The sequence below is a fragment of the Pseudophryne corroboree genome, chromosome 8, assembly GCF_028390025.1.
Source record: "Pseudophryne corroboree isolate aPseCor3 chromosome 8, aPseCor3.hap2, whole genome shotgun sequence".
In the NCBI taxonomy this organism is placed as follows: Eukaryota; Metazoa; Chordata; class Amphibia; order Anura; family Myobatrachidae; genus Pseudophryne; species Pseudophryne corroboree.
Genome location: NC_086451.1, coordinates 387,609,604 through 387,630,359, shown reverse-complemented (window position 1 = coordinate 387,630,359; position 20,756 = coordinate 387,609,604). Strand labels below are relative to the sequence as shown.

General features: G+C 44.6%; 1 protein-coding gene across 2 annotated transcripts in view; it reads left to right on the top strand.

Annotated features, from left to right (window-relative positions):
• Positions 1-20,685, top strand: part of SHKBP1 (SH3KBP1 binding protein 1) — a 70,007-nt gene extending 49,322 nt beyond the window's left edge. Inside the window, exons 3-18 of one of the 2 annotated variants that reach the window (XM_063937682.1) lie at positions 3,320-3,365; positions 3,526-3,599; positions 3,695-3,753; positions 3,835-3,915; positions 5,100-5,273; positions 6,025-6,115; positions 6,446-6,636; positions 7,327-7,442; positions 7,935-8,022; positions 8,215-8,331; positions 8,553-8,723; positions 9,753-9,908; positions 15,908-16,004; positions 16,192-16,376; positions 16,716-16,848; positions 17,781-20,685. In XM_063937682.1, coding sequence (XP_063793752.1) covers positions 3,320-3,365; positions 3,526-3,599; positions 3,695-3,753; positions 3,835-3,915; positions 5,100-5,273; positions 6,025-6,115; positions 6,446-6,636; positions 7,327-7,442; positions 7,935-8,022; positions 8,215-8,331; positions 8,553-8,723; positions 9,753-9,908; positions 15,908-16,004; positions 16,192-16,376; positions 16,716-16,848; positions 17,781-18,333 — 2,332 coding nt within the window. In that variant the 3' untranslated portion in view covers positions 18,334-20,685. The remainder of the gene's footprint in view (positions 1-3,319; positions 3,366-3,525; positions 3,600-3,694; positions 3,754-3,834; positions 3,916-5,099; positions 5,274-6,024; positions 6,116-6,445; positions 6,637-7,326; positions 7,443-7,934; positions 8,023-8,214; positions 8,332-8,552; positions 8,724-9,752; positions 9,909-15,907; positions 16,005-16,191; positions 16,377-16,715; positions 16,849-17,780) is intronic. The other variant, XM_063937683.1, reaches the window with a different exon arrangement.
• The last annotated feature ends 71 nt before the right edge of the window (positions 20,686-20,756 follow it).

The window sequence follows — 20,756 nt, the reverse complement described above, 5'->3', positions numbered from 1 at the left end:
GGATATGAAAGTCCGGTTCCTACAAGCCCACGGGTGGCTCATCAACTGTAAGAAATCCTCCCTGGTCCCTGCTCAGAGCATGGTGCATCTGGGAGCGCTGTTGGACACTCGCAACCAGAGGTTGTTCTTGTCTCAGGAGAAAGTCCTGAAACTTCAGGACAGGGGGGGTCATTCCGAGTTGTTTGCTCTGTAAATTTCTTCGCATTGCAGCGATTTTCCGCTTAGTGCGCATGCGCAATGTCCGCACTGCGACTGCACCAAGTAAATTTGCTATGCAGTTAGAAATTTTACTCACGTTTTTTTCTTCGTTCTGGTGATCGTAATGTGATTGACAGGAAGTGGGTGTTTCTGGGCGGAAACTGGCCGTTTTATGGGTGTGTGTGAAAAAACGCTACCGTTTCTGGGAAAAACGCGGGAGTGGCTGGAGAAACGGAGCAGTGTCTGGGCGAACGCTGGGTGTGTTTGTGACGTCAAACCAGGAACGACAAGCACTGAACTGATCGCACTGGCAGAGTAAGTCTCGAGTTACTCAGAAACTGCACAGAGATGTCTTATCGCAATATTGCGAATCTTTCGTTCGCAATTTTAAGAAGCTAAGATTCACTCCCAGTAGGCGGCGGCTTAGCGTGTGCAAAGCTGCTAAAAGCAGCTTGCGAGCGAACAACTCTGAATGACCCCCAGGATTCGTTGCTTCCTTTCTCGTCCGCAAGTGTCGATACATTCGGCAATGCAGCTGCTGGGCCTCATGGTATCAGCATTCGACATGGTGGAGTATGCTCAATTCCATTCTCGCCCCCTCCTGAAGCTGATTCTAGCCAAGTGGGACGGCCTGCCTCACCGGATCAGATCTCAAATGATCTCTTTGACTCCGGAGGTCCGTCTGTCATTGCTCTGGTGGCTCCAGGACCGACAATTATGCAGAGGCCGTCCCTTCTGGATATCCAACTGGGTCCTGTTGACGAGAGATGCCAGTCTAAGAGGTTGGGGCGCGGTGCTGGAGCAACACTCCTTGCAGGGTCGGTGGACCAAGGAGGAATCTCTCCTCTCGATCAACATTCTGGAATTGCGGGCGGTCTTCAATGCGTTGAACCTAGCCCAGCATTTGATTCAGAACCGTCCTGTTCAAGTACAGTCTGACAACGCCACCACAGTGGCTTACATAAATCATCAAGGCGGCACTCGAAGCCGTTTGGCAATGAAGGAAGCCTCACGGATTCTACGTTGGACGGAACGCCATCTACCGGCAATATCGGCAATATTCATTCCGGGAGTCCTGAATTGGGAAGCGGACTTTCTCAGTCGTCAGGACGTGCATGCCGGCGAATGGGGCCTCCATCCAGAAGTGTTTCAACTCCTCGTGGAAAGGTGGGGTCTTCCAGATGTGGATCTGATGGCGTCTCGACACAATCACAAGGTTCTGGTCTTCGGAGCAAGAACAAGGGATCCTCAAACAGCATTCGTGGATGCGCTGGCAGTGCTGTGGAGGTTTCGGCTGCCGTACGTGTTCCCTCCGGTGTCACTCCTGCCCAGGGTAATTCGGAAGTTCAAGCAAGAAAAAGGAAATCTGCTTCTCAAAGCTCCGGCGTGGCCCAGATAGCACTGGTTCTCAGACCTGCAAGGCCTATCGTCAGAGCGTCCACTTCTACTTCCACAACGTTCAGGGCCCCTGTGTCTACCAGGACCTAGCCCGGCTGTCTTTGACGGCGTGGCTCTTGAAACTTCCGTCTTAAGAGCTAAGGGTTTTTCTGAAGAGGTCATTAAAACTATGTTGCGGGCCCGGAAATCGGCCTCTGCTCGGATTTACCATCGGGTCTGGCATTCCTACTTTGTTTGGTGCGCATCTAACCATTATGACGCTTCCAAGTTTAGTACAGCCAAACTTTTGGCTTTTCTGCAGCATGGCCTAGATTTAGGCCTGCGTCTGGCCTCCCTCAAGGTTCATATTTCTGCCTTGTCGGTGTGGTTTCAGATAAAGATTGCGACTTTACCTGATGTTCATACTTTCACTCAGGGTGTGTTGCGTATCCAACCTCCCTATGTCCCGCCTGTGGCTCCTTGGGACTTGTCGGTGGTTTTGGAGGCGTTTAAGAGTCTCCATTTGAACCTCTTGGTTCAGCTGACCTTAAGTGGCTTTCCCTTAAGGTGGTGTTTCTGTTGGTTATTGCCTCTGCTAGAAGAGTGTCGGATTTGGGTGCCTTAGTCTTGTAGTTCCCCATATCTGATTTTTCACCGTGACCGGGCAGTTCTTAGGACTCGTCCCGGATATTTGCTTAAGGTGGTTTCTTCGTTCCACCTTAATCAGGAGATTGTGGTTCCAGCTTTTGTGTCTCCTGATTTGTCTCCCAAAGAGCGGTCGGCTCTCCGTATCTATGTGAAGAGAACTGCTTCTATTCGAAAGTCTGATTCTCTCTTTGTTTTGATTTCACAAACGTGGCAGGCCAGCTCACAAGCAGATCCTGGCCAGGTGGATCAGAATGGTGATTGCGCCTGCTTATGTGAAGGCTGGTCTGTCAGCTCCTGCTCACATTACGGCCCATTCTACTCTGTCTGTTGGACCTTCTTGGGCGGCCCAACGTGGTCCGACCCTTGATCAATTGTGCAAGGCGGCTACGTGGTCCTCCGGGAACACGTTCATAAGGTTCTATGCCTTCGATACTGCTGCTTCCCAGGATGCTTCCTTTGGACGCCGGGTTCTTGTGCCCGCTACAGTGCATCCCCTCCCATAAGGAACTGCTTTAGGACATCCCCATTGTCCAGACTTGTGGAGCCCAGTGTACCCCGCAGCAGAAAACTAGTTTTATGGTAAGAACTTGCCCTTGTTAAAACTCTTTCTGCGAGGTACACAAGGCGCCCACCCTGACGCACTTAGCTTCTTTGGGTTGATATGGCATTAGCCGCTGACACTTCTCTTGTCGTGAGAGTGTGGTGTATGTGGCTACTAACCGTTGTCGTCTCTTTTCCTGCTACAGCATTGGGCTGGTTAACTAAACTGAGCTCCTGTGCTGGGAGGCGGGGTGATATAGGAGGCGGCGCTATGCATCTTGGGAAGAAGGTCAAAGCTTTGAGCCTGTTGGTGCCTCGGATCAAGATCCTACTCTACACCCCCATTGTCCAGACTTGTGGAGCCCAGTGTACCTCGCAGAAAGAGTTTTAACAAGGGTAAGTTTTTACCATAAAACTTGTTTTTATGTTCCATTTACACATACATTATCCCATTAAAGAACACTGGTGGTGGGTTTTTTTTGTGTAGCTGTCACAAAAAGTTGATAAATGATTTCCAGGAACAAACAGTTCATTTAATGATCTTTTTCTTTCCCAGCCTTCTCAGTGGTCGTATCTCCTCCCTAAAGGATGAAACTGGAGCTGTGAGTTAAAGAGAGAATAATTTCAATTAAATTCCTTGTATTAAATAAAATCCCAATAATAAATTCCTTATATTAAAATGGTATCTGTGTGACCTCTATTTATAGAATTGGAGCACGTTAATGCTAGTTCTTAAATATTGCCCTCCTTGTGTCACCTCAGATCTTCATAGACAGAGACCCTATAGTGTTTGCACCAATACTGAACTTTCTGCGTACCAAAGAACTTGATACAAGGTTGGTGTGTGAAGTGGACATATGTGTGAGCATGGTACCCCACTGCAATCTAGGATTTCATCACTCTTGCTTTCTGTATGCTTGGTGTCTTCCAGAGGTGTGAACAGCTCCTTGCTGCTACATGAGGCAGAGTTTTATGGCATCACCCCATTAGGTAACCCTTTTCTTTTCCCTGCATTTGTTGCTTTTCTTAGTCAGTTGTCACCACTCCTCACTACTATGTCCCTTATTCCAGTGAGACGTTTACAGCTGTGCGAGGAGTTGGAACGCTCGTCATGTGGGAGTGTGCTATTCAATGGATACCTCCCACCCCCAGGTAAGTGACTTTTATCAACTGTTATCCGTGTCTTCTCTGGACCCTTTCCAGCAAGGTTTGGCTTACTCTTGTTTACAGATGGTCAACTTAAACCCCTTTTCCATCTGTAGCACGGGTCGCAGCCGGGAGCCTGACACGGCTGTAACCCGTGCTACAGCCCCCTTTCCCACAGCGCTCACCAACCCGGCATATTGCCGGGTTGGTGATGCTGCTGCTGATGCGGCAGGGGCGGCGCTGGGAGATCACATGATCTCCCAGCGCCGCTCTTCCATTCGCTGTGAACGGGAGCTGTGTCGCCTTGACACTGCTTCCGTTCACACTACACAGCTTACCGGGTTGAACACGTGTTCAACCCGGCAAGCTACCCGGGTAGGTTTCCCGGATCATTTGATCCGGGAATTTGCAGGGGGACCCTTTTCTACTAGGAAAAATCACGGGTAAATGCACGCCTCCGCGCAGTTACCCGTGTTTTTAAAGCTAGTGGAAAAGGGGTATTAGTTAATCTACCTTTTGAGCCCGTTATATTGTATTTGTCACCCTTCCTGTCTGTCTTGTGTTTAAAAAGTTGACAAACTTAATTATGGGCTAGTATTGTCACCAACTCGCTGTCATTACTGCACCAGAGTGGTAGATGTATTAACCTGGATAAAGCATAAGGAAGTGATAAACCAGTGATAGGTGTAAGGTGATAAACGCACCAGCCAATCAGCTCCTAACTGCCAATTTGCATATTGGAGCTGATTGGCTGGTGCGTTTATCACCTCGCACTTATCAATGGTTTATCACTTCCTTATGCCTTCTCCAGGTTAATACATCTGCCCCATTGTTCGTAGGCATTACTGACAATTAAACGTGATTATCATTCAAAGGACTTCCTTGTTAATGGACCAGTAGACATTTAAAAAAAAAAAACCTCCTATGTACACTTCTATGTATAAAAAACAGAAAGGACAGCACTTGCTATTTGGTAGAAAACAAGTGTAAGAGTTTATTACCACAACAGAAAACATGCAGGTCTTTGTCAAGACCCAACCATTAAAACGCCCAGTCCTGACATTTTGAGCCTTGTGTCATGACAAAGGCCTGAACAAGGGATCGAAACCTCAACTGTGTTCTGATGAGGTAATAGGCTCTTAAATTATTAGTACACTCTGCTGCCAGTCACAGTGTGTGTTGCATTGCAGTGTTCCCAGCAAAGCGGAGGAATCGGCACAGTGTGTCCGGGCTGCAGGTCGGCTCTAGGAGTGGCGGGAATGAACGGGCACCGGTCCGGAGAAGTAACACCATGCCGCCCAACCTGGGGGGTGCTGGCATCCTTGGACGTCTGTTAGATGAGAGGAATTATGGAAGCGGGGGAGGTTTGTGTTCTGTTATATACATGTTGTATTCAGTCTGAAAGATGTGATTGAAACATGCGATGGAATCCGGGTGGTCTTCAGTTTGCTGGCTGTTGGGATCCCGGCGCTCAGTATACCAGTGCCGGAATCCCGGCATACCGACACCTTTTCTTCCTCTTGGGTGACCACGACCCCCCTGGAGGGAGAATAGATAGCGTGCGCACCACCGGGCCCGCAGCGTGGCGAGCGCAGCGAGCCTGCAAAGGGGCTTATTTGCACTCGCCCAGCTGTCGGTATGCCGGCGGTCAGGATTCCAGCGCCAGTATGCTGGCCACCGGGAGCCCAGCCACCGGCATACCATACTACACCCATGGAATCCTATTTACCGATCACAGTGTGTGGGATGTTGGTCAGATGACATTATAGTACATTGGTTTTGTGCTTGAGACGAGGCCATGCACATAATACATGGATAATATACATGAGATGCCATCACTAAGCTTGCATGATATGTAGGAGAGGGACTTAAAAAAACATTACCTAGATGGTATACAAGAGAGCGTTCACACATTACATGGGTGGTTCACGTGATAGACAGTCACCTACATATTTAATGTATGTAATACACTTACATGGGTTTATAGCCATTTATTACATGGATAGTATAAACTGTATATAATGTATGCATCATGGGTTAAACATATAAAAATTTAAAAATGCTGACACATTTTGACATTTTAAACTTATCTAATGTTAAACTCTTTCCGTCCAGGGATTTCCAGTGATCCCGGCATGGTTCGGATCATCTGTGGGCATCATAATTGGATTGCAGTGGCCTTTGCTCAGTTCATAGTCTGTTACAGGTAATATTGGGCTATCTCATCTGCTCTGACTCCTCATACATGGAGTATGAGCTAATTATATTACAGCACGCAGCAGCAAGTTCAAATATACCTTCAACATATGCAGTGTTGAATAATGGGTCACATAAATCTCAGCAGGCAGTAACCCAATTTGGACATTTCTAAACATTGTTTCAGTTGTTTATTTGATGCTGCCAGTGCACATTCTCCCCCCCCCCCCAACTCCGTTGACAAATATGTTTAAAATAATAGATGATGAGGAACTCTCGCTCCTGGTGTATTTTACTGTCTCGACTAAAAGGTTGCACCATGTGTTTCTGTTATTTTTAGAATGAAGGAGACCTCTGGCTGGCAGCTGATATTTACTAGCCCCTGTCTGGACTGGGTGATTGAGCGGGTGGCACTGAACGCCAAAACTATTGGAGGGTCTCTGGGAGACAATGACAAGATGCTGGCAGTATCCTCCTGCAGTGAGATTATCCTATGGGCCATCACCGGTGACGGCAGCGGGAGTGAAATAGGTGAGACTGCCGAAGATGAAGGCAGACAGGCAGGATAGGGTGGAAGAAAGAGACCGATGTTCATCAGCAGGAGAATTGAATCTAGGATATAAAAGAAAATCTTAAAAGAATGAAAAGCGCTGGTATTTAAGCAGTATGATTTCTGCTTTTAAAATTTACATAGATTTATAAAACTCAGACACACATATGTCAGTAACCACATTAAAAATAAAGAATTACCGTCCAGTACAGTCAAAAACACACTGCTATTGTAAATACCTTGCCCTTAAAAAAATATTTAATAGGCAGGTACTGAAGAAGGAATTGCTTAATGTTAGTAATTAGCCAAATGTAGCATGTCTCAGAATAGTCAGCCCAAGGTTAGGGGAGCAGTAGCTTGTTGTTTGCTTTTTAGAAAGAATGCAGCTATACTGTAGTTCAATTGCATGCAAATACTGTAGGATTAGAAGGATATTACCCAAATTAAGAATCCGCAGACTATTCCAACCTGCTGGCCACCACTATTGCTTTGAACCTAGGATACTCTGTGGGGGTTTAACGAAGAAGATCTTTAGACCAGGGGTCCTTGTTCTTCCCAGATTTCTGCATGGAGAGAAATAAACATTATAAGATGTACAGCAGTGGTGAACTGATTTCTCATGTTGGGTTATTTTTCCATCCCTAAAGCATCCCAAACTACATCTGTTTCAGGGATTTTTAGTCTTGGGGTACCAGCAGAAGCCTTGTTTTTTGTGGGCAATCAGTTAATAGCCACAAGCCACACTGGAAAAATTGGAGTATGGAATGCGGTAACCAAACATTGGCAGGTGAGCAATTCTAGATTCTGGTGTGTCTCCACGCTCAACAGATTTGTGTCCCCCCCACCATTTACTATTACACTCCTGCTTTATAGGGTTCATTGAAACAACAACTTAGACAGAACTGCACCCTAAGGAGAATGCTCTATTTTAGGCGGTACTGTATGTTTTACTATCACAGAGACTTTATAGACTTTAACATCTAAGAAACGGTACAATCGAATAGGATTAGCAATATTCAGTTCTCTGTGTAATTTATACAAAATGTTGATGATGGCTATTTCCATTGGCATGATCATAAAGGCAGGCAGTGCTTCAGGGCGTGCGTCAGTCCTAGCAAACTAATACGATTCCATGAAAAATGGCTATCCGAAGGGCTCCAGAATTACAGTGAATCCCTGGTTTGGTCTTCTCATGTTCTTCATATTATCTATGCAGCACTTGTATACATGTGTAGCCCCTCTTTCTGCGAGACCACCTAAATTCCCAATTTTGTGATAGATTCAGGACGTGGTGCCCATAAACAGTTATGACACAGCCGGCTCCTTCCTCCTGCTGGGGTGTAACAATGGATCTATCTACTATGTAGGTAAGTGTCCAGGTTGTGGCTTCCTGTGTTGCAGACTTTCGCAGTCATTTCTTATGTCTCCTGTTGTGTGTTTTTTTTTTATTTATTTTTTTATAGATGTCTGCATAAATTGGGGCTGTTCCATGTGACTGTAAAGGTAACAATACAAATAAGTACATTCTCTATTGAAAATGTTTCTTTCTCTACCCACAGATGTCCAGAAATTCCCTCTGCGCATGAAGGACAACGATTTGCTTGTTACGGAGTTGTACCGTGACCCCACAGAGGATGCTATAACCGCCCTCAGTGTCTACCTCACTCCCAAAACAAGTAAGAGACACATTATTATTTCTCTGTGTCTCCTCATACAAAAAATAAGAGTCATGCACCCCTCTCTGTGTCCCGTCCCGTATATAGAGGACACTGCACTGCTCCATATCTGCTCACCTGTATAACTGAGCAGGAGACTCCTTCATTCCCGGATTCTGTCTTCATCCTGTTAAGCGACCTCTGTAATTGTCTCATTTCATTCATTGGTCTGTTCTCTGCAGGTGACAGTGGTAACTGGATTGAGATTGCATACGGTACAAGTTCTGGTGTTGTCAGGGTTATAGTTCAGCATCCAGAGACTGTTGGGTCTGGCCCCCAACTTTTCCAGACTTTTACAGTCCACCGCAGCCCAGTCACCAAGATTATGCTGTCCGAGAGACACCTCATCTCAGGTAACCAATGTTCTACATATGTGCACAATAATCCTTGCTAGTAATTTTTATTAATCCTTTGCTGACAAATTGTATGATGTGCAGCTTGGAGTCTCCAGGTTTTCTGTTCCCAGCACATACCTAAATATCTGCACTAAAGGCGAGATGTAATAGCATCCGAGGTTGCGGGATGCCAACCAATCTAGGACGTTTTTTTAAAGCGGCAGTCAAGTATAAGGAAAAACCATGCCTTGTAATTGACTGCCGCTTTAAAAAAATGCCTTATGCTGGGTGCACACCTTTAAGATTTATCTACAGATTATATCTAAAGCCGGATTGGGCAGTGTGCTGTGCATACACACTGCTCGATCCGTCGGGGACTGACTACATGAACTGGGTGGGCATACGCCCGGCCAGTTCAGCTGTCAGTCACCGCTGACTCCTGCAGCTTGTGTACAAGCGGTCGTACACACAGACCGACGTGCGACTATATCTAACGATATATTGGCCGTGGCTGTGCAGCAGGCCCGACGCGATAGGTCTGTGAATGACTGAGTTCACAGACCTATCGCTTGTATACCCTGTCCGACGGACCCGCGATATATCGGACGTTCAATAGAACGGCCGATATATCGGCCAGTGTGTACCCAGCTTTAGATTGACGGAGGTTGCAGGATGTCGACCAATCTCGTATGCTATTACACCTCGCTGTAAGTGTTTAAAATGCCATGTGTACTACAATCCATCATAAACCACAGCCAGAAATACAGGACAAGGCACAAGGCTTGGTTTAGACTCTGTTCTCTGGTTGTCCTTGTGTATTTGGATAAACCATGGGAGCTGTGTGTAGGAACAGGCAACATAATGCAGGAGCCAAGCTGGTCCTGATGAAGCACTGCCACATTTTTTACATTACTAGCATTGTAACATGTATAGAATGATGCCATCTGATGGGCACTTCCTGGGTTACAAATAACAATTACATATTTATACATATTGTGATGCATGTCACATACACACTGTTTCATTATGTGTTTGCTTATGTCTTAGTTTGTGCGGATAATAACCATGTGCGCACATGGACAGTAACGCGCTTCCGTGGTATGATCTCCACCCAGCCTGGATCCACTCCTCTGGCATCTTTTAAAATACTTTCCTTAGAGGATATTGATGGGCATGCCGGCTGCAGCGCGGGGAATGATATTGGTAAATATCATTGTGTCATGTGGTTTTAGAAGGCATATGGGAGTGATGATGTTTTCCTAGAATGCAGTAGGATGGTCCTGCTAACAAATCTGTTTGTCTCAGTTTTTGAGGTCTATGTGCTAAGACTTGGAGATAAAGTGAATGGAGATAAAGTACCAACCAATCTGCTCCTGTCATTTTTTAAACGAAGGGGGAGATATGCTAAGCAGTGAAAAGTGAGGAGAAGTTGCCAATGGCAACCAATGATCATTGAAGTAACATCTATAATTTGCATATTATAACATTATACAGAACAGCTGATTGGTTCTTCTCCACCGGCTCATTTCTACACACTTTTCACTGCTTAGTACATCTCCCCCATAGCCTGTAACATGGCAGTTAGGAGCTGATTGTGTGTGTGTGTGTGTGTGTGTGTGTGTGTGTGTGTGTGTGTGTCTCTCCCTCTCTCTCTCCCCCCTCTCTCCCCTCTCTCTCCCCCCTCTGTCTCTCTCTCTCTCTCTCTCCACTCGCCCCCTCTCTCTTCTCTCTCCTCTCTCTCTCCTCTCTCTCTTCTCTCTCCTCCCTCTCTCCTCCCTCTCTCTCTTCTCTCTCCTCCCTCTCTCTCTTCTCTCTCCTCCCTCTCTCTCTCCTCCCTCTCTCTCCTCCCTCTCTCTCCTCTCTCTCTCTCTTCTCTCTCTCCTCTCTCTCCTCTCTCTCCTCTCTCTCTCCTCTCTCCTCTCTCCTCTCTCTCTTTTCTCTCTCCTCTCTCTCTCTCCACGGCTTAGTACATAGACCGCTATATCTATTGTTTATCATCCACATGTTAATAGGACAAGGCTGCTTCCTTAGTAGTGGAATTTGTGTTTCCCACCAGGTTTGGCCTTGCCCAACTGCTTTCTTTCTTCATAAAAGTTATTGGAAGGTGATAATAAATGGTGAAAACATTTCCACATTTTGTTATGTAACAGCCTTATTCCAAAATGGAATACATTTTATTTTCCCCCTCAAAATTCTGCACACAATACCCCATAATGACATTGGGGAAAAAAGTTTTTTTGAGAAATGTATTAAAAATAAAAAACTAAGAAATCATATGTACGTAAGTAGTCACAGCCTTTGCTATGAAGCTCAAAATTAAGCTCAGGTGCATCCTGTTTCCACTGATTATCCTTGAGATGTTCCTATAGCTTAATTGGAGTCCACCTGTGGTAAATTCAGTTGATTGGACATGATTTGGAAAGTCACACACCTGTCTATATAAGGTCCCACACTTTACAGTGCATGTCTGAGCACAAACCAAGCATGAAGTCAAAGGAATTGTATGTAGACCTCCGAGACAGGATTGTCTTGAGGCACAAATCTGGGGAAGGGTACAGAAAAAGATCTGCTGCTTTGAAGGTCCCACTGAGCACAGTGGCCTCCATCATCCGTAAATGGAAGAAGTTCGGAACCACCAGGACTCTTCCTAGAGATGGCGGGCCGTCTAAACTAAGCGATCAGGGAAGAAGGGCCCTAGTCAGGGAGGTGACCAAGAACCCAATGGTCACTCTGTCAGAGCTACAGCATTCCTCTGTGGAGAGAGGAGAACCTTCCAGAAGGACAACCATCTCTGCAGCAATCCACCAATCATGCCTGTATGGTAGAGTGGCCAGACGAAAGCCACTCCTTAGTAAAAAGCACGTGGCATCCCGACTGGAGTGTGCCAAAATGCACCTGAAGGACTCTCAAACCATGAGAAACAAAATTCTCTGATCTGATGAGACAAAGATTGAACTCTTTGGCGTGAATGCCAGGCATCATGTTTGGAGGAAACCAGGCACCGCTCATTACCGGGCAATATCATCCCTACAGTAAAGCATTGTGGTGGCAGCATCACGCTGTGGGGATGTTTTTCAGCGGCAGGAACTGGGAGACTAGTCAGGATAGAGGGAAAGATGAATGCAGCAATGTACAGAAACATCCTGGATGAAAACATGCTCCAGAGCTCTCTTGACCTCAGACTGGGGCGACTGTTCATTTTTCAGCAGGAAAACGACCCTAAGCACACATCTTGAGGGGTGCTGCAAAGAAGAATGTGCGAAACTGCCCAAAGATAGGTGTGCCAAGCTTGTGGTCTCATATTCAAAAACATTTGAGGCTATAATTGCTGCCAAAGGTGCATCACCAAAGTATTGAGCAAAGGCTGTGAATACTTATGTACATGTGACTTCTTAGTTTTTTATTTTTAATAAATTTGCAAAACTAAAAAAAAAAAAATGTTTTTCATGTTGTCATTATGGGGTATTGTGTGTAGAATTTTGAGGGGAAAATTAATTTATTCCAGTTTAGAATAAGGATGTAACATAACAAAATGTGGAAATAGTGAAGTGCTCTGAATACTTTTCGGATGCACTGTAACTGACTTTAAACCAAGTTCAAACCTTTAGCATAGTGACCAATTTTAATACAAGGTGGTAAAAGGGGGGGGGGGGGGGAGATATCGATGTTGAAATGTGTGAGAGTGCAGAGAGCGATAATAGGGGGTAATTCCAAGTTGATCGCAGCAGGATTTTTTATAGCAATTGGGCAAAACCATGTGCACTGCAGGGGGGCAGATATAACATTTGCAGAGAGAGTTAGATTTGGGTGGGTTATTTTGTTTCTGTGCAGGGTAAATACTGGCTGCTTTATTTTTACACTGCAAATTAGATTGCAGATTGAACACACCACACCCAAATCTAACTCTCTGCACATGTTATATCTGCCTCCCCTGCAGTGCACATGGTTTTGCCCAATTGCTAACAAAAATCCTGCTGCGATCAACTTGGAATTACCCCCATAGAACAGGGGGAAGAAGAAAAGACACATGGATGAAGTCATATCCGGTCAACATGGCGTCTAAACCTAACTCAAATGGGGAAGAGTAGTGTAATGTGAGCCAGGGACTCCAGACTTTAGTAAAAGGAATTTATTAGAGGAATTGATTATCCTAGTCGCAAATTCCATACGATATTTGTACCAAATTTGGGACATTGTTTGGAGGGACAGTTTTTTTTCCAATCACCTGCTGCCATGACTTGTCATATCTCAACTATGTGACGTAGTAACTTGTTTTGGTGCTGGCACAAGGGTTTGGAGAGTATTAGAAATTAAATTGATGCTGTCGTGCCAGTGATTTGAGAGTTTAGGACACGTCCACCAAATGAGAAGGAAAGTGCCTTCAGATGCACCCCCTCTCCAGTATCTTTTTGATGTATCTGCGTACATTTTGCGTAGGCAAGATGGCACATGCTACCATCTATACAATCATTTATAGACATTCTCTTTTACTTTAACACAAATTGACCTGAGCAGCATTCTCCCAAATTTCTGTCCAGTCATCCTCATCCAGTTCTTCCTCTTAAGCTGCTTCCTATGCCGTCTCATGAGTGTCACAGGTAGAAGCTGACCCCTCAATAAGCTCAGAGTATAGGAAAGAGAGTAGACTCTTGTTGAGGATTGCCTAAATCTGAGTGCTTCCATTGTCGTGAGGGATCTGTAAGAGAGAGTGTATTTAACCTTAGAGTGGAAGTGTCTAAGCTGGAGGAATTGGTAAAAAAAAAAAAAACTCTAGAGGGAATGACAAGCTTGGATTGGATGTCTGAAAGCAATGGAAAAGTGTCCGATACTGCCCATCCTCCATAGGGTGGAATTTGTGGACGTGTCTGGAGGGAAGTTAGTGTTATGGAAAATCATAATTGGGACGGGAGCTACTGTTGGGTGAGAAACAGTGAGTTTGGGGCGTTGTGGCTTAGGGAGCTGGAGGAGGGGTCAAACAGTAGTCAGCCCCAGACTGTCAGCTTCAGTCACTGACCAGATTTTCTGCGCTTCAGGTTTGCACCATAATACACACTGAACCAGCTGAGTGGCCATATATTATATTTTTATATTTGGCATGCCGAGTCCCACCTTCCCTTGAGGAACGTTGAAGTAACTTAAGTCACATGCGAGGATGCTTGCCTGCCAAGATGGGGAAGTATGGAACTGTATACATTTAAATACATGCGAGGGACATAAATTGGGAAAATTTGAGAACAGTAAAGGAGCCTGGGGAGTACGTTCATTTTCAGAGTTAACACAACCTACAGTGTCTAGGAGATAATATGGTTGGACCACGAGTCGAGATCTAACTTAATTTGAGAGAGGACACGTGATTATGGTTTAACTGGTTTCTTATCAGTCTTAACATGACTCCTAATAACAGTCAAATCCCTCGGAACACTTGCTGCAATACTTTTACAAAGCATAGTCCAGCTGCACTATTATAGGGATCCACAAGAGTCCCAGAGCTCCCCTGGCACACTGATGGAAGAAGTTAAGTATGTAAAGTTATAATGCGATAGATGGGAACGATAGGAGGCCTATCCCAGGTTTAATGATTAATAAAAAAATACATATTGCACTTGCATTCAGTGATCACTAAACCTTTATAAGGCTGTCCCACTTGTACACAAGTAAGGTTAAACGGTCAAGGAGCTCCTTTCGTACATTCTTTGAAAGACTTTCCCCTTAATATAAACCCAATATAATAATGTATCCAAATATAACAATACATTATTGGTGCATTTAGTGAAAAGAGATATAAGTTCATTAACTCTTATGTTTACAGACATTAGAATCATTGACTGCAGGGGTACTGGATGTCTATTATGATGTAGCACACAAACCATTTATTAGTCCAAATTCAAAATGTATGGTACTGTTACGATAATATTAGTACATCAGTTTAAAACAAAATAATTTTCAATTACTTAGAATAAAATGTATTCATAAAAGTACAGAATAAAACATAGTACGTCTTTGTGATTTTACAGAGGATGTCTTCGGATATATCCAGTTTTACATTTAGTTTTTAGTGTATTTCTTTGTTGAAACATACGATACAGAAGTAGAACAATAGATCGAATCCACCAACGTGTTTCGTCCCTATCAGGACTTCATCAGGGGTACTTTAGCAAAATGCTCATACAATGATGTGAAGAAAATCTGATGAAATGTATAAACCTCTGTTAAAACCAGGTTATCTGGATATGATACCAGACTAATAACTAGTATGAAAAATCTCAGCATGATGTGGCTCCATTACGGAAAAAAGTGTCCATACACTAATATGCAGTATCTCAACAATGGTCCTTTTTTAGTTCAGTGAATCACTGAACTCTGAGAGGAGCACATCACCCTTGTTGCATATCCATATATTATATGTGCAGAAGGCTGTTCTACATCTACTAAAGTTCAGTGATAGACACTTATCTGCATTCCATAGCCATCATTTTAGACCATTGTTGAGATACCCCTGATGAAGTCCCGATAGGGATGAAACGCGTTGGATTCAATCTATTGTTCTACTTCTGTATCGTATGTTTCAACAAAGAAATACACTAAAAACTGAATGTAAAACTGGATATATGCAAAGACGTCCTCTGTAAAATCACACAGACGTACTATGTTTTATTCTGTACTTTTATGAATACATTTTATTCTATGTAATTGAAAATTGTTTTGTTTTAAACTGATGTACTAATATTATCGAAACCGTACCATACATGTAAGCTCCCTCAGATCGGTTTGTTTGCTGTTTACTCCTTTGCTAACAGGAGGTTCTTCTACAGTGCTGCTCTTTCATTCTCTTAGTGCTATTGGGTACCCTCCCCTTTATTTATTTATTTATTTATTTATTTATTTATTTATTTATTTTTATATATATATATATATATATATATATATATATGTGTGTGTGTGTGTGTATTTGCCAATGTGTACAGTAGTTGTGAAGCCATCCACCTATCTGTGCATTACCACTGCCAAAATTGTTTTTGAATGGTCATCCAGTTGTTTTATTGCAGAACTGAGTAGCATGTAGCAGTTATTGCAGGTTAGGAGAAAATGTAGACCTATTGAGATGTTTAGAAATACCCACAAAAAATGTAATGTGGTTCCTGGAGTATGTCTATGCCACTGTAGTGCTCATACGGTCTTACCCCGCATTGATTTATCTGCAGGTCCTTTTGGCGAACGAGATGACCAGCAGGTCTTCATTCAGCGTGTTGTTCCTGATTCCAACATAGTCTACGTCCGCCTGTCCTCCACTGGGAAGAGGTAATCTCCTTACTGCCAACCACACACAGTGGTATAAATGTACACACATGCAGAGAACAGTGTACACTTTTATGCCACCAGATGAAGATACACAGATCTAACTTTTATTTATTATACAAGCTGGCCAGGAAATGAGTCTTCTTTCTCCTTGTCTAATTGCTTCCTCACTGTGTTACTCTGTTATCAGGATCTGTGAGGTCCGGTCTGTGGACTGCACCCCTATCACTTCCTTCACCGTCCATGAGTGTGAGGGCTCCAGCCGCATTGGTTCCCGCCCACGACGCTATCTTTTCACTGGCCATGCCAGTGGATGCCTTCAGATGTGGGATCTGACCACTGCTATGGAGGTGGCAAACAATGGGGAAAGTCGAGGTATGTGCATATCCAACTTCTGATTGTCAGAGGCTTCCTCAATTGCCATTCTGACCTTCTACTCACATCTGTGACCTTCTCTCCTTCTACAGAGACTTCATAACTTGAAGGTGCCAACCACTTTTGCTGGCCTTTTGAGTCTCTGCTTATGCTTCGCTGTCTCCTAGATGGGCATCCACATTCCCGCTAACTTATTTGTTGGTCTGACCTCCAACTCCTCCCCCTTCCTCCTTACTTTCTGTGTAGTCCCCTTCCCACTAACATGTGCACCAACTCTTAATGAACTTTTTTGTCTGTATCTTCCCCTGCTATTACTTGTCTCCTCCTCCCTTTCTGCAGAGCTGGGGGGTCTTACTCAGGAAGAGCTGCTGGAACAGCTGGAGCAGTGTGACCTGGCTCTGACCCGTACCCCCGAAATGAGCCCCGCCACATCAGTATCCCATACTGCTAACCGTCGTGCATCAATAGCCAGGTACATTCTGATGTTATACCAACAGCAGAAAAATTAAATCTGTGCAGTTCTAGAATACAGTGTGTTCTGAGGAGAAGGATAATGTCCCTGTGTATTTCATAGGCAAATACGGGGATGGGGGGTTCCAGTTACCTTGAACCCCCACCCTTCTTCCTCTTCTCAACCAGCCAGTGGCTCGAATCATAACCAGAGTATCAGTTTCATATAATAAGATTTTACCAGTGCTTCAGCCACAACATTTAGAATAAATTATGTAATGAAGCTGCGCGCTGCTGCCGCATTTGCTTGCTGGCTATGATTGCTTGCCCTGTAGATGTACACTCCAATATTCTGAGATAGGCAAGGAACATAGTGAAGTGTCTCGCTGCTTGAAGCTGTCTACAGCAGAGGTTCTCAAAACGCGGTCCTCAAGGCAACCCAACGATCCAGGTATTAAGTTTATCCATGCATGGCCACAGGTGACGTGGTTAAATCAAATTCACTGAGGTGCTAATTAAGTTACCTGTGGCCAAGCATGGATAAACTTAAAACCTGGACCGTTGGGGTGCCTTGAGGACCGCATTTGAGAACCTCTGGTCTACAGAATGAACTCTTTGGCACACCAATCTGATCTCTATTTACCTGTAAGTTTAGGCAATGTTCTTATGATCTAGGTAGATCATTTTGGATGCTGAATTCCATGAATATCCATTTGTTACTGCAATCTGTTACTATTGTTTAGGTTCCACTGAAGCGCCACTTCTCCTTTTGAACTGCAATTGTTATCTTTTCTCATTGCCTCATAATATATTTACGCTCAGTTCTTGGGAAGAACATGTGCCTGAAGTGTGGAAAGTGTCATCTTCTTTGTGCCTTTTCCCACCTCTGCCGAGAGCACTGGCTTTATGCAACTGGCTCATTAACCCTTCTTGGTTTTTGTTTCCATCTTGCAGTTTACAGTCCCAGCTCAGTGACAGCACGCGTGATAGATTCTCCCGACTCGTGTTATCCACCTCACATCGCCCCCAGCTTGTGACATCCCGCCACTCTGAAGGCTGGGCCTCTCTGTGCAGTTTGCAGCCGCATCTCTCCGGGAGCCATAGTTCTTTGCACAAGTCGGACACACAGCCTCATTCCAGCACAAGAGCCAGTAAAGCTGCAAGCATCCAATCAAGAGCCGAGTCCCAAGGTTTGGGCATGGTTTCTGATCCGCCATCTCCCAGTGTCGGTGGCAGTTTTGTGGAGCGCTGCCAAGAGCTTGCTCGTTTCACAGAGTCCCACCAGCCTGAGTCACGCCGATCCAGCACGGAGGTGACCACTCCCAGGGCCAAGACACCATGGGGTTCTGTACCAGCTAGGCGACCAGCCTCCCCTGCTCCTCCTTCACCTTCACCTCTCTGTGTTGCTCCGTCACCATCCTCCACATCCTCTGCTGATAGTTCCACCCCTTCATCTTCGCCTTCTAAGCTCCCCCAGAAGCCCAGGCTGAATGAGACCTCTTTCTAATGCTGGCAAAAGCTGAGGTGGGGCTAATTGGCTGATGGACAAGTAAAGTGCCATTAGTGTTGGCAGTCCTATTATGGTCCTCGAATATATTGATAGTATTAGTAGCTGGCATTGCAGAGCTGAGCGTGCATAATTACAAAGCATCGTAGAAAGCATTGGTCTGTAGAAGCTCCATGTATTCATAAAAAAAGTCTGTTTACTGTGCATTCCTTTATCTAAGCCCTTTACCAATACTATTGTTTATTTATTCATTGTGCCAAAATGGTTTATCGTAGCACATTGAAGAGGCGGGATGGAAAAGAGGCGCTCCACTGTTTCAGAAACAAGTTCCAGGTTTGCGTGCACCCCTAATAACAGTTTGTGCCTTCTAAGAACAGTGAGCCTGAATGGCATTACCCGGCAGTGCCTTCTCCAAGTGCCACTTCTGCTCTGAGCATTATGCCAACGCTTGAGGAGATGTCTGTTACATTGTGTATCCGTCCAGGTATTACAGGATGCAGATCTTAAGTTTTATGTCAAGAGTACAATACACGTCTCCTTGAAACAACTGCCCCCCCTTACACCTATGTAACCTCAGAACCATTCACCCTTCGCAAATCCTTGAAATGCCATCCATGATCAAGCTACAAAGTATATATACAGGCAAAAGGTTTTATTGTGTTTTGCCACCAGTTGGCACCATCTTGGTAATAACTGCCATTCGTAACTTTAGTACTTATTGTTTGACATGTCACTGTATTACTCACTATGACCAGTTTTACAGCATTTAGACACCACTAGCTGATGCGCCCAGTTTAAACTGGGCAATGGTTTGCTGGGCAGGAACATTTTACCCCTTTTCACACACTTAGGAGTCGAAAAATCCCTGCTTAATGGTTGCTGCAAATAACTGTCACAGTTTCCAGACCTCTCAGCAGGTCACATTTTCCAGGTGCATAGGCAGTGTTCACCGTCACATTTTCGAGAGCACAATGGTAATGCATTGTAGATGACTGGTAGATATTTTGCCACATAACTCTGAAACGAGGCAACCAATTACAACGCCAATATAATTCTGCACATTTACGGACCAAGAACGTTAATTTGGTATGATGTGCACTATTCAGACAACCCCATCCTAGAAATATGTTGCTTGTAAAAGTCAGCCTTCTATTATTAATATATAGATGCAGCTCTGGCAGGGTCACAAAAAAATTAAATAGATTTTTAGGAGGTTGTACCTCATGATGGCGTTTTGGCCTTCATATGAGCCCCATCCTGCTTCACATACACAGATGTTTTTGTTACCATTACAAAAAAATGCATCTTAAAACTCCTGTTTGTAGGTTTTTGTTTTTATCTACATTCTGTACATTCCCAGAATTCCATTTCCTGTTATGCTTTTGGTTGTGTTTCTTAAGCGGAGTACACACAGGTGTAGTATGATATGTCGGCGGCCGGGCTCCCGGCGACCAGTATACTGGCGCCGGGTGCCCAACCGCCGGCATACCGACAGCGTGGCGAGCGCAAATGAGCCCCTTGCGGGCCCGGTGGCTTGTGCCACGCTATTTTATTCTCCCTCCAGGGGGGTCGTGGACTCCCACGAGGGAGAAAAAGTGTCGGCTGTCGGGATTCTGGTGCCGGTATACTGTGCGCCGGGATCCCGACAGTCGGCATACTGAAGACCACCCGTACACACGGAGAGATCCGTTCTTAAAATCTAAGCAAGCTGACTAGATTGCTTAGGTTTTAAGCACGGATCTTTCGTGTGTATGCCCCCCAGTGATAGTGATGTGTGGCCCCATGTGCTGCTATCGCCGATGCTAAGCACAATGTAGCACATCGCTCATTTCACCTTCTGGGTGAAGTGAGCGGCCACACCCCCCCCTCGCTCAGCACACATCTCACTCCACATCTTCCCGTCTGTAAGGCCCTTTAGTCCACTGCCACCTGTATCTCAGAGATTATGGTGACCTTGCTGGGCTTCTGCCCTTTTCAGTTATGGTTAAAATTTACCCGTCATATTAAGTAGGAAGCAATACCTATATAGTTATTTATTTTACTGTTTTTTTGGTCTGTTTAAAAAAAGAAAAAAAATCCTGTGCATTGACATTGCTGTCATTACAGGGTAACAATTATTTTATTATTGGTCCTGTATACTCCTGTGAGTCTCACTGTACCTGACGGAAATTGGGAGTCGCTGTCAGAATCTCCTCTCTAATTAGGACAGTATAGTTTTCAGCACATTGCATTAATCGATATTCGTGCCACTAGGCATTTATTTTATTGTTGTTTGTATTTTAATATCTGTTTCTACTCTTCAGTCAAACCTTTTTCTAGAATATGAACAATTAAAAAAAACTTTTTTGTTTATATGCTCTTATTTAATTTACAGGGATGTTCAGCGTCTGATAATTTGCATTTGTGACCCTTTTCAACATTCG